Source organism: Phoxinus phoxinus (genome assembly GCF_949152265.1).
Source record: "Phoxinus phoxinus genome assembly, chromosome: 13".
Taxonomy (NCBI): domain Eukaryota; kingdom Metazoa; phylum Chordata; class Actinopteri; order Cypriniformes; family Leuciscidae; genus Phoxinus; species Phoxinus phoxinus.
In genome coordinates, this window is record NC_136888.1 from 13,843,343 (window position 1) to 13,857,834 (window position 14,492).

At 39.7% G+C, this 14,492-nt stretch overlaps 1 protein-coding gene across 4 annotated transcripts in view; it reads left to right on the plus strand.

The window, feature by feature from the left end:
• The window catches only part of lrfn5a (leucine rich repeat and fibronectin type III domain containing 5a), a 47,306-nt gene extending 33,656 nt beyond the window's left edge, over positions 1-13,650 (plus strand). For all 4 annotated transcript variants that reach the window (XM_079632080.1, XM_079632081.1, XM_079632079.1 and 1 more), the window contains 2 exons: positions 5,078-6,485; positions 11,953-13,650. In XM_079632080.1, coding sequence (XP_079488206.1) covers positions 5,098-6,485; positions 11,953-12,937 — 2,373 coding nt within the window. In that variant the 5' untranslated portion in view covers positions 5,078-5,097 and the 3' untranslated portion in view covers positions 12,938-13,650. The remainder of the gene's footprint in view (positions 1-5,077; positions 6,486-11,952) is intronic.
• The last annotated feature ends 842 nt before the right edge of the window (positions 13,651-14,492 follow it).

Sequence of the window (14,492 nt, forward strand, 5' to 3'; positions counted from 1 at the left end):
TCCTTAATGGGTTAAAATAATTAATGCAAATAAATTAATGAAGCACACAAAATTGCGTCATTAAGGTAATTTACGTCACACAGTTAGATGATCTTCAAAGTCGAGAGCATCTAAAATGCCACAAGCACCTGTAACCCTGGTACAGTAGGTGGAAATTTCTTTTATAACCCGATTTCACTTCTCTATTTGTGATCAGATCATTTAACATTTCAGTTTTGTGAGAATCACCCTTCAGTCTGATGGTTTACTTTGCTGGATATAGCAAATGAACATTAAACAAGATAAATAGTGTATGCTTAATTTCACGATAAGTGTGCAATTAATCGTGATTTTAAAAAAATTATCTACTGACAACCCTTAAATTAACACATTTAGCCTGTCTGTGGTGTATGTATGGATAAAGCACAGCTATTAGATACAACTGAACAGGTTTAATCAACATCCGTGCTAAGATTGCCACTCTTACTGGTAATGCAGGAAAAGCTGTCAGAATTGTCACCTAGTGAAGTTAACAGCTGCTTTGATAATTGCTGTTACAATTACTGGGAATGGTATGCGCAAGCCCCTCCCAAACTATACCCTACTTTAACTTTTTAGACGGTATAGCTGACAAGAATTGGATTGTGTTCTATTCAGTAGTAAAAATATATACAATTAGTTTTTGTACACTGATAGATTTGTATACGCTGTCCCAATCACGCGGTGAGGCCCAGTGTGAGTTAGAAGGAAGCAGGACCCCCTCGGTCTGTTGCACCGCCCTGCCGATAGGCCCTTGTTCGTGTGGCTTGGGCACATTGTTCAGTTAATCTTGAGGCAAAACATAATGCACATCTGCCTGTTTTGCTTTACTGCACTGGTGGAGAGCCAGTGCTCGTGAATCAGATCCACTCTGGCATGAATCATACACTCCACATACTATTCCCTATTGTTCATATGCATAACACATCAGTCTCCATTACAGCATCACATTTCTCTGTATCTCTCTTGCTCTTTCCTACTTCCTTCCCTTTATCTCTCGTTCACTGCTCGCTGCTCTGTCCTGTGCACAGTTTGGAATGAAAAACAATAGTGAATATTTGCAGTGTTGGAAAGGACATGATCTTTGCATTTGCTGTGTGACTGGGCGATGACCAGATGAGTCATTCACGTAAGAGGGAGTATTTTATCTTGTCCAGACATGTTCAAAAGTCATCTTTCCATCATCATTTTCACTCAAAGAAATACCCATAAATTAAATGTACTCACCCTCATGTTGTTTCATTATGATTGTCTTTCGTATGTAAGCCCTGTGTTCCCTTTCGAGGGAACTCGAACTGCGTCGATGACGACAATTTGGGGAACATCCTTAGCGTAACACATCTGAAGTATGAATGAAACTAATGCAATCCTGATTGGTGCTGCGTCATGAAGTAACGTGATGGTATACACGGAAGCTACTAAGGGACGCCGGCACGCAACAGAGTCAGCTTTTTGCTCTTCAGCAAGCAAAAACTATTTGTCCAATTTGATGTTGTTTGTCAAGTCCAGTCACCTTCATTTATATAGCGCTTTTAACAATATAGATTGTTTAAAAGCAGCTTTACAGTGATAATAGGAAATTAAAGTAACAGAGATTGTTTTGGCTTTACAGCAGCTCTAGAATAAAGTTATTGTCCAGCTAAAGTTAGATTTGATATATTCACTTCCGTCGCAACGATCATTAGTTGTTAACTTAGGGTCCGCTGACGACACCGTTCTAACAGAAAACCCTAAATGTGATCCGGCCGCTCATTTGCACAGTGCCTGGTGTCTCGAGAACGCAAACCATGAAATAAGTTCCAAGGTACAAGCCTTGAAAAATTTATAATACAGAATTTGTTATCGCTTCCGCATAGCCAAGTGAACCGGAATTATCCCGACAACGTTTTATCTGTACAGAGGTAAAGGGAAGGAGAGACTAGTTGACACTTCAGGACTGCGTTGTCGTCGTGTCCAGGCGCAGGTCCTTCATCAGATACAGATACGGCCTGGATCCGGCGGATTGCGGTAAACCTCGCGATAAACAGAAAGACTAATATTAGCTTAGAAGCCATCCTTCTTATGATGTACCAAGTACATCAGGATTTATGGGAAGTGTTCCCGGTTCCGGCTGATCTAAACTATGCAGCCTAACATTGAGTTATAGAAGTCTATAATGTTATGTGTCATTATAGGCTAAAGAGATGTGTTTTTAGTCTAGATTTGAACTGACAGAGTGTGTCTGCTTCCCGGACAATGTTAGGAAGATTGTTCCAAAGTTTTGGTGCCAAATTGGAAAATTGGATCTACCGCCAGCATTCGATCTTGATATTCTAGGTATTATCAACTGGCTGGAATTTTGAGATCGTAATAGACGTGAAGGACTATAATGCGTCAAGAGCTTGCTCAAGTACTGGAGATAAATTATTCAGTGCTTTGAAAGTAATCAGCAATATTTTTAAATGTATACGATGTATAATAGGGAGCGAATGCAGTGTTGCCAGAACCGGGCTAATATGGTCATATTTGCATTGGACCAGCTGTAGTTTGTTCATTAAGCGTGCAGGGCAACCACCCATTATAGCATTACAATAATCTAGCCTTGATGTCATGAATGCATGAACTTAAAATAAAGGTCTGCATTGCAATATAGAATCTAGTGGCTCGGATCTCGTGTTTGCCGAGGCAGGGCGTAGATTACGGGTATACTCTGCACATTGGTTTTACTTGCTTCATCGCAGAAGCTAATTCTGTTGTGTGCTGTCCCTTTCCTGATGTTTTTTTTTTTGCAACCGAAGCTGATGGAAATAAATAAAATATAAATATTGATGAAAATTTAAACTTAAAAATAAGAAATACTTCCTTGGTAACTAACTGAAATAAAATAAGTTGAAGTAATACAATGGCTGAAACTGAAATAAAAACACTTTAAAGCTATATACAGCGTATATAAATGACTATAACTTTAAATGAAAATGACAACTGAATATAAAAAAAATAAAAGCTAATTCAAAATAAATACTATAATAGTATATAAATAATACTAACTTGTTGACACTGTGCTTTTCCCCCATATAATGCAAGAGAACTAATGATGCTTTGGAAGAGAACTTTGTTGTTTTGTCATTTTTGGAGTTTACCAGCCCCTCATCACTATTCACATTCATTGTATGGAAAACAGCAGCGTGAATATTCTATTAACTTCCTTCAGTTGAGTTCTGCAGAGGACAATATCAGGTTTGAAATGACATAAAGGTAAATAAATGATAGCAACTTACTTGTCATATTTGAGAGAGCTATCGCTTTTAGACCATTATCATCAACAAGATGACAAAATCAGTCAGTAATCATACTTCTTCGGGTAATTTCAGGTCTAATGCTCAGACAGTGTCCTCATGATTTCATAGTCTGATGTCAGCTGCTGTTGCCATTTGATGATAGCTGTTTTTAATGCAGTACTCTCTGAGTGCATAGTTGTTAGACCCCGTATTGTGTCATTACATACTCAACTTAGCGTAATTATATAATTAAATATAATACAGTTGCCCCCACTGGGTCAGGGTCTTGCAAAAGCGTTCCCTGTTCACACACACGGTCATTATGAAACAGCTCTTCTGCACACCCACACAATTCTAATGGAGAGTGAAGGACTCTACGGTTGGAAAGAATGAGTCACACCTTCAAGAGAAGTGTGAAAAAGTAAGAGAGGAAGATATTGTTAAAACACTTAAAATCAAAGATGAAAATAACATATTGGTTTAGAATGAACTAATGTAGCTAATAAACTGAAGTGTTGAAATAGTTCCAGTAGTGTGCATGACGTTTATTAGCCATGTGTTTTGCCTGAAATAAACCCACACTCCTTTAGAGACTGCATCGATCTATTTTCAGCAGTGTTGCCATGAGCACTTATTATAAGCTAATTTTTTTCATAAAGTCGCTCATAAATATGGGCAGGTGGCTGTGTTTTATTGTTTTTTGGGCTTATTTTTTATTTTTTATTTTTTTTTGATATTTTATTTAGAAGGGACCATGTGTAATTAAAAACATAAATGTAAACATTTGATGCATTACACCAGAGTTAGCCTTAGGCTAATTTACATCTGCAGTCCCTGTGTACAAATAAATAACAAATACATGCAGCATAAATACATACAGCACAGGTTAAAATATAAACATTTACAGTCATGTAGTTGGACTAGCTAGCAATTAGCTGCCATATCACAATAAAAATTGACCACTTATCTCAGTTGTCAAATCTCCACCTGCTGTTCAAAATACTGCACTTTATATCTGCGAGCTGGAAGCTGCAAGCAAATATATACAGTCATTTTCTAAATAAAATATGTATTTCTAAATCTCTCCTTCCTTACATGTGCATTTGTTCAAGAATAGTTTGTGTTTGTGTCCTAGGATACAACACAGAACGTGTTCCTTTATAAAAAAAATACTGTTAACAAAGTATTTTACAGGTTACCATGTATTCATTTGTTTTGGGTTTGGCACAATGACATATAAGCCCATAATTAAAAATGTGGTAACCACATGTTGCCTTTCTAATATCACACTATTTTTCACACAGTATAAATGGTTCTTTATACCTGAAAATGTATTGGCCTAGTTGCTTTTAAATTCAGCTAAAAATGCTAGATACACTGTCTGAAAATCAAGAATGTATTTTTTAGGCTGGCTTATTTTATATTATATGTATATTTTCCCTTATTTTGGATTTTATTTTATTTTATCAGAGGCAGGTTACTTGTTTTTTGTTTTTGTTTTAGATCTGGCAACATGATTGGGAATGCTGTGTTGCAAAACTGCTGGTTTCTTACATCTGACATGGGGTTTTGTTTGTGCAAGATGAACTGTTTATCACGCTTCCTGAAATAACTGCAGGATAACCAATGGCCTGCTGTTATCTCATGCATTATGACTGCGCTAAGCACTGGTGTTTGATAAACATCTACAAATGCAATTATGCTCCAACTGAATAAAGGCCTGCTTTGCTTGAAATTGTAGTTCAAAGGCACAGTAGCATATTAATCACGCCCTTCGTCTTTTTTTTCTCCTTTTCCCCTAGGTGTAAAAACCTGATTTACAATGGAAAAACTGCTTGTCTGCTTGTTGGTTATCGGAATGGCAGTGAAGGCCCAGATCTGTCCGAAGCGCTGCGTCTGTCAAGTTCTATCCCCCAACCTCGCAACACTCTGTGCCAAAAAAGGGCTACTCTTTGTTCCGCCCAACATCGACAGGCACACCGTGGAGCTCCGACTAGCTGATAACTTTGTCACAAGCATAAAACGGAAAGACTTGGCCAACATGACCAAGCTGGTGGATCTTACTTTGTCGAGGAATACAATAAGCTACATCACTCCACATGCGTTCGCAGACCTGGAGAACCTACGAGCCTTGCATTTAGACCACAACCGTTTGACGCGGATATCCAACGAGACCTTCAGTGGCATGTCTAAGCTGCATCATCTGATTCTGAACAACAACCAACTGACCCTCATCCACATGGGAGCCTTTAATGACCTACTAGCCCTCGAAGAACTGGACTTATCCTACAACAACCTGGAGACCATCCCCTGGGAGGCCATTCAAAAGATGATCAGCCTACACACACTTAGTCTGGACCACAACATGATCGAATACATTCCTGAGGGGACTTTCTCCCTCCTACAGAAGCTCAATCGCTTGGACGTGACCTCCAACAAGCTCCAGAAGCTTCCACCAGACCCGCTTTTCCAGCGGGCGCAGGTTCTGGCCACATCCGGCATTCTCAATTCTTTCTCTTTTGCTCTGAGCTTTGGGGGAAATCCTTTACACTGCAACTGCGAGCTGCTGTGGCTTAGGCGGCTCAATCGCGAGGACGACTTGGAGACCTGCGCCACACCCTTGCACCTCTCCGGACGCTATTTCTGGTCCATCCCGGAGGAGGAGTTCCTCTGCGAGCCGCCCCTCATCACCCGCCACTCTCACGAGATGAGGGTCCTGGAGGGCCAGCGGGTAGCATTGAAGTGCAAAGCCAGGGGAGATCCCGAACCTGCCATTCACTGGATATCTCCCGATGGGAAGTTAGTCTCAAACTCGTCACGCACGCTGGTTTACAACAACGGCACGCTGGACATCCTGATAAGCACAGTAAAGGACACGGGCTCTTTCACGTGCATTTCCTCAAATCCTGCCGGGGAGGCCCACCAGACCGTGGAGCTGGTAATCATCAAGCTTCCGCATATTAGCAACAGCACCAATAACATCCAGGAGCCTGACCCTGGCTCTTCTGACATCTCCACTTCAACGAGGGCGGGAGCAAACGGCAGCAACCACACCGGCGACGCCAAGACCAGTCCAGATAAGAGGGTGGTTATGGCAGAAGCCACCTCATCTACTGCGCTCATCAAATTTAACTTCCAGAGGAATATACCTGGAATACGCATGTTTCAGATTCAGTATAATGGAACCTATGATGACTCTCTTGTTTACAGGTAAGAAATACTTACTTTTCATTCTGTAATTTTTACACATTAATCCACATTAAATGTTTATCCATTTCTTGAAGTGGATTTCAAACAGTTATTGTTAGTCATTGTTTTTTATTTCTTTTTTTAGTTTTGCTTGTTTGACTTCATAAACTGAAACTATCAACCATCATTTAGAAGAAAGCCAATAAGGACAATTAGATTAACTAGGACAACGTATTTACATTGTGAAACAAGCTAGAAGTAAAACTGAAGTTGAATTAGAATTGTGCTTACTATACAGTGAATTTAGCTTTGCATTGTTTTAGATCTATACACAAAATTGCTTCAACTATTGAAACTTATGGACCGTCTTGAATGCCCTCATTTCAGATTTGCACTTTAGTAGATAATAGAATAGCAATGAGAAGTAAACATGAAAATACCTTCAGTATTTCTCTAAATGTGTACAATTTTGGACATCATAATTTTTATCATGTGAATAATAAAGCACAAGCATTTGGAAATTAGACAGATACATTAGTATGTGATTTGAAATATGGAGTTTGTAGATTGAAATTTAGGAAGCCAATTTAATATACACTAGACATTAGACACAACAATAGGCCAGCAAAGAGAGGAACAAACTGACTTTGGCCCTTTGAGACAACACCAAGGTGTTAAAAAGGCCAGTTGTGAAATGGGATCTAATATTCAGCACATTAGCACAAAAATCCATCACCAGTTTATGTTGTTCTAATGGATGGATGGATCGATGCTTTTTGTTCATGTGAAATGCTAGAATAGAAATCCATTTCTAATTTTCTCTTAAATGAACAATACTGGTGTATGTGTGTGATTTGTTTTTGTATGCTGGCTTTTAGACTGTGCCATGTTTTTGTCTTTTGTGGTTGAGATGTTGCAATTGTAATTCCACATTAACAAGACTATGTCCATCAACAAACCAATGTGTATATTTATAATTTATTGTAGTGCGCAAAGCTTGTAAATCCTTTATCATTACTCATACAGTCATACTGTAGTAGTAACAACAATAGACAAGCTGCATTAACTGACAGTTTTAGGTAATAGTGGCCCATAGCTGATTAGCAGGACTATTTCAGTAAGACAGTAATAACGTGAGTTAGCCTGAGACCTGTACAATTTCAGCTCAGTCCATTCCTGCTGGTATTGAGAATCAAACCCACAACATTTGGGTTACCAGTCTGAATCTCCAACCATTAGGCTACGACTTCCCCCATCTTTTCTTGTTATGGTTTAAAGAGGTTGTGGGCGCTTGGGAGACTGAACACAGAATAAAATCTATGGACGTCTTTGATTAGGATTAGCAAGCGTGTCTACCTAGAGCATATTAAAGTGTAAAACTGAATAATCATTATAATTTATGACTGATAATATTCAGAAACCATTGTGTGTGTTAGCCAATCTGTTTTAGTGCTATCTCGAACAGTATTTCCTTTCACGTATGCTGTACTCATTAATACGTTCTCGTAATTACGTTTCTTTGCAGACTCGCTTGGGGGAATCAAAAAGAGATTCATTTTTGGCTTACTTTATCTCAATGGGCTGCTGTAAATGAGCCACAGTCGGCTAATTACAATAACACACACTGGCCATGAGCGTTCCCTGTTCAATGAGACACACTGCAGAAGCAAAGCCATTACCTTGTCATTTGTGTACAGAGCACATTGTGTGGGAAGCTCTTTTCACAAACGACAAGAATGAAGCCCACAGAAAGACAACAGACACATCTCAACCTATTTTTTTACTAGAGATCTGGCATCTGGCTGATACCCCATGTTGTTCTCAAGTGCTCCCTTCTCAGTTAACACATTTAGTAACAGACCGGCCACAGTGAAATATAGACTATAATCGAATTCTCGCCACACATACAGGGCCAGTGGAATTTGTTCCTGCGATAAAGCTGCAGAAAAGTGCCCTGAACTTATAACAGAGACCATCCCCTGTCAAACCTGGGGTTAAGTGTCTTGCTCATGGGCACAATGATGATGTCTGCTATCTTGATTCTTGCCATTCTGAAACCTTCCGACTATCACTCCTAAGCTTCAAGTCGATATGAAATGTCATTCATAATTTAATCTATCATACAGTGTATTTCTGAGTTATACAGAATATTCAATAATAAATTGATTGGGTCTTACAATGCAGGCATTAAGTAGTCTGGTGGTTTGTGATGTCTGTCGAAAAGTAAGGTCATTTCATATGTGAAACATTTAGATAAATGTTTATAAAGATTAATTGTTTTTTTCTTTGGAATAAGGTGCAATGATGGTGAATCATGCACACCAACACCAATAATGTGTGTTAAGGAAATTAATAGTACATTTTTACCACCCATATTTGTAAGAAAGAAAGAAACTCAGTTTATATAATACTGTATATACATGTACTAATATTTTGTTGGTAGTACCAGTTGACAACTTAGTGTTAACTAATAATTGTTGCAAACTGGTACAACCAACAAAATATTAGTGCATTCCTGGAACTGGGCATCATTACACTACATCCTTGTGCATCGCTTTCTGCCAGGACTTGTACAGACTTTTCCCAAATCACAGAAGTGACCTCGACGTCCTGGTTAGCGGTAGCATACGCCATCAGGCAAGTGTTATTTAAATAAACTCCTGATGTACTAACAAACTTTTCAATGCCTCGTTTTATGAGTACAGAACCTATTTGTACTGTAGAAGTTTGGTACCATTCTGGACATTATTAGTGGGGTAATTTACGAGATACAACTTTTGGATCCATTAGCACCTGTACTAAGATATTCGGCTGATATCTCTAAATAAGCTCTAACTTTAATAATGTTCGACCAAGGGGAAAAAAGCTTCTGGAGGGGTGTTTGGCTCGAGGTCATGGTGCAAAGGACCCTAGGTTGAAATTACTCTCAACCATCCCTTTAAGTACAATTAAACAAAGAAACGTTTTACTTTCATCCCAAGTAGCCTATGCATTTAGCTGAATACTTTGACTTTTAACTGGTATCATTTTGACGTAGTATCCATACATTTACTTAAGGGGTGGTAAAATGCCCTTTTCACAAGATGTAAACTAAATCTCTGATGTCCCCAGAGTGTGTGAAGTTTTAGCTCAAAATACCTCACAGATATTTTTATATAGCATGTTAAAGTTGTCACTTTTGTTGAGGGTTAGCAAAAACGCACCGTTTTGTGTCTGGCCCTTTAAATGCAAATTAGCTGCTGCTCCCGACACAGAGGGCGGGGTTTCAAGAGCTTGTGTGTTAGCAGTTCAGATTACCTCATGCAGACACACTAAAATGACAGACACTGTTCTGCCTTTTATGTTTAAACGGAATCAGACAATGATGGAGAGACTCAAGAAGAAGTGACAACACATAGAATGCAACAGGACGTCTCTGAATGGTTAGTTGATGAATTTATGTAGCTGATGTGGCGTTAACTATCTTCAATTATGATATTCTGTCATGAAAATCTATAAATTGCTCGTATAGGAGCTGTTGTGAGATGCACACAGAGTGACTTTCTATTGCATGTGAAAAGACAGATGCTACAGAGCTGACTCACAAATGTGCTCGACTACAGCAAGTCTCCCTCTCCTCAACATGGACTGTGTGTTCCCGGGGGCGTGGTTTATGTAAATTCTAGGGTTGGTGATGTCACTAACCCGGGAGGAATGTCGTGTAGTCCATACCAGCCGTTTGTTGTATTTCTTTAAAAGCAAATATCTCCTTTTGCTTTGAACTTTGAGAATTGTAACTTTGCCGTTGTTGTTTATCCTCAAACAACAACATTACATACTAACTAAAGTGAAAAAAAGTGAAATCATACTCAACCACCCCTTTAAATCTCTTTTTGTAAACTTTTTATACCCAGTGTTTTTTGTCATTGCCGAGGATTGCAAACGTCTTCACATTAACAGCGCCAACTGCCTGCTAGTATCAAGAAACTCCTCCACAAAGAGGAAACGTATGCTACCCAGATTTAGTGACACTAACAGAGTCTAGGCAGTGCTCTAATTAGATGATACATTTAACAATAAAGCATCTAGAAATTGGAGGATATATTCCAGTGTCACTGCATAAAATGAGTACTTACTCAATGGTACTGTAGAACGATGCAAATATTTTCAGCCATTTTGTGAAACATGACCCTTGCAGCTAGTTTCTTGACACCATTAAACACACACTGAGTTACTTAGAACAACCCTGCAATTACCGCTTATTCATTTGTATGTATGACGGCGGACGCTCTCACCCAGCATACTGAAACGCTCTGACCGGCTGGGGCGCGAGGCCGCTTCTACTGAGAACCTTTGTGCTCCAAATCCAGTCGGTTTGCATGGGAAATCACAGAGCGCTTCTTTCAGCAGGCTGAATGAGCTGAATGTTTGCCAGGCTGCAGAGGAGACAGGTGGGGCGTGTGGGGAAGGATGATAAGAGATGCCATTGTTCACATCTGAAGTGAATGGTTCAGAGAGTGATAGCAGACCCCAGGCTCCTGCAAGTACAGCAGGACTTCCTGTAGATACAGCACCGAAGCAGATTTACCGTTGCTCCAGACTTACGCTCTCTAGATTATGTGATTAAACATGCCTGCAGCAGAGTAAACACGGGACAGATAAGAGATATTGTCCAGATATCACAGTTTGCTTTACGTGTTTTTTTTTGTAACATGCTCAGAATGGTATAATAGGTTCTCCACATGTGTCGTGCTTAAATCTGCTGCACAAATGAAAATGCAACTTGAGCATTACCATATTTATCAATAGCTTAGGACTAGTGTGTTCCTGTACAGAGCCCAAATCCACTTCTCTATCTCTATCCACTTCTCTAGATTTTTAGATCTATAGCATTATATTTAGATCGTGACATGAAAGGCTGCAGTGATGCGCATTTTAGCCGATCACAGACATGTTGAGTGCATGAATGCAGGGATCTCGTCATTGTAACTCGATTTCTGCACTCTCAAGAATGCTTTCATCATAACAAACAGTGAAAGCACGATGTAAATAAGAGATTTATTGATTATAACGGGACTTTTGGACCTTACACTTTGAATGATAGTGAATATAATATTACAACAAAAGGGACTCAACAGAATGTAATTATGGGTAATGGACAAGCAATAACATACAAAAAGTATAAATGCATGCTATGAAACTTTTTATCAGTTGAATAAGTCTATGCAGGTCTGCAAAAACAAGTTCTGCAAAAAAAAAAAAAAAAAAATGATGTAAAAATGTTGAAAAAGTCACAGTACATAAAATTTTTATTTTTTCCTTATCCATATATGTAGGAAATTACTCTCTCAGGGCTACTGCTGGGCTGACAAAATATGTAAATTAAAATTTAGCATGAACTGATACCACTCTTGAGGTTGTTCAGAAGGTGTAAAGCAGTTTAATAAATGAATGATGAATGAAACCTATCATGTTTTATTCCAACACTCTTCTTTTCTTCACCCAACAGAATGATTCCCCCAACAAGCAAAAACTTCCTGGTGAATAACCTGGCTGCCGGGACGCAGTATGACCTGTGCGTCCTTGCAATTTATGACGACGGCATGACCTCTCTGACGGCCACGCGGGTTGTAGGCTGCGTGCAGTTCACCACCGAGTCTGAGTATCTACGCTGCCACTTCATGCAGTCCCAGTTCTTGGGTGGCACTATGATCATCATCATCGGGGGCATAATCGTGGCCTCCGTTCTCGTCTTCATCATCATCCTCATGATCCGCTACAAAGTGTGCAACAGCGGCAACTCCGCCAAGGGGACCTCGGTCACTGACGTGCACTCTCAAACCAACGGGGCGCAGTCCCAGGGCTGTACCGTCACGCCGTCTGCGTCCAAACAAGGTGCTTTGAGCTTGGAGGCAGGCGAGGGATGCCAAAAGAGCTCCGCCGCGCCTCTTCCTCCACCTCCAGATTCCCAAACCCAAACCTCAGAGACCTCCATTCCAGACTGCTCCACCTCCAGTTCCCTGGTATGCCAAAGCTGGACGACACCCGGCTCTTCAGGGTCCCTAAAGCCAAAGCGCAAACCAGCGCCAAAGCCCGTCCCCGCGGCCGGCGCCGCCGAGCCCAAAGTGGAGGCGCTGCCCAACGCAGAGACGCAAAACACCAACCGTAACAACTCCACTGCCCTTCAGCAGAATGTCCCAACCCCTCCGCCCCCATCCCGCTTTAATGACACTCCGATTTTAAGGAGGGCGCGTCCGACTTCGTCCAAGTATATGACACTGCCCGTTGAAGGAGTGCGGGCTAAACGCAGGTACTCTTTGAACGAGAACCTGTCGAAACACCACTGCTACATTGGCTCACAGAAGCTGGGGAACGTGTTTTGCAAGCGGAGTATGTCTGTAAACGGGATGCTAGTCCAAATGGCAAACTCAAATCTAGACAGCGAGAAAACAGCGTTTTCCAGTTCAGAGTGGATTTTAGAGAGCACCGTGTGAATGTACGACTGCTGGAGACTAGATGGAGTGCCTGCATCTCATTGTGTACGTGTGTGAGTGTATGTGTGTGTGTGTGTGTGTGTGAGTGTGTGTGTGTGTATAGGCTCTCATAGTATATAAATGTGTGTGATCGTATGAATGTGCACGTTTTGCACCATTTCTTTAGTTTCCATCTGCAAATCATATTTTCTGCTGTCTTTTTATTAATGTTTTCTGGAAGCCCACGGATTACTGAGGATATTTGCTTTGAGGGAGGCGCTAGCCGCTCATAGCCGGATCCATCACCCAAGAGAGACACGCCTCCATCTTCACTGAACACGGTGAGCTTCACGGTAAGAGGAAAGCATCGGTGCCTTCCTGTGTCCTCTTACCAGAGGGCTCCTACTGGATACAAGCTTTGTGTCAGTTACACAGAAAGAAGGAAACATAAGAGATTTCACAAAAAGCCTTTCTATTCAAGGAAATGACATTTCCTGCATATTATAGAGAAACTCTTATAAGAAAAAAAAAACCTATATAAGGACTTGATACTGGGACCTGTTATTAAATTGATATTTTTTAAAAAATCAAAGCTTTTTCTTTTCAGTGACATTTTGCCTTTGTTTGAAGGCACAAAAAAAATCCATGTACAGAAAGACAACATCTGCTGTGTTCTTATGTTGTGTAAAATAAAAATAAAAAATGACACCATTCCGTTTGTGTCTTATGAACGCGAAACAAATGTTCATGATACTGCTTCAATTCGTGTAATACACAAAAACTAGAGTGATGTTTCAGGTATTATGAGGTATTATGAGATGGCATTGTAGGACCTGTATATTTTTTACATTTCATAGCCATATTCATTGTTAATATATAATCTACTTGAACTACAAAATGCTTTGACAAATGGCAAAACAGGTCATACAATTGGCCTTTCCATGAACCACAAATCAACAGGGTAAAATAATTCAATAAACATTAACTTATAAAATATACAGTAACATAAAACATTATTTATAATAAAAGATAACCATGTGATTTTACAATGAGACAACTGAGAATGGTACAATCATAATAATTTAAATATTTTACTGTAAAAGTACTCTAAAAATATAGTTATTCAGATTTTTTATTTAGAAAAAGAGTTGTATTAAAATGTGCATGATAAATTTAAAAAAAGTATTTTCTGTTACGTCCAGTCTCATTTTTGTTAAAGATAATGACATTATAAATGTGTAAAGGGAGTTGACACTTTTTCACAAGTTAATTTACAGTCTTTTCACAGGCAATCCTCAAAAGCTGAGGATTGCCAGAGTGGACTTGACAGCTGTATCTGATTCAAGACTGTTATACAAAAACATGATAGGCATAGATGTCCTGGTAGGTTTGTTTGCAGTAAGACCCTTTAAAAATGTCCCCATCAATGTTCAAACAAAACCTACACCTATATGAATGGTCACTGTTCCTTACAAAGGGTCAGGTGAATCAGAGTGGCAGAAGCTCAAATAAAACTGTCCCCTTTAAGTCCTCTTAATGGTAAGTAGCTTTAGGAAGATTTCTTTGACCACATGGT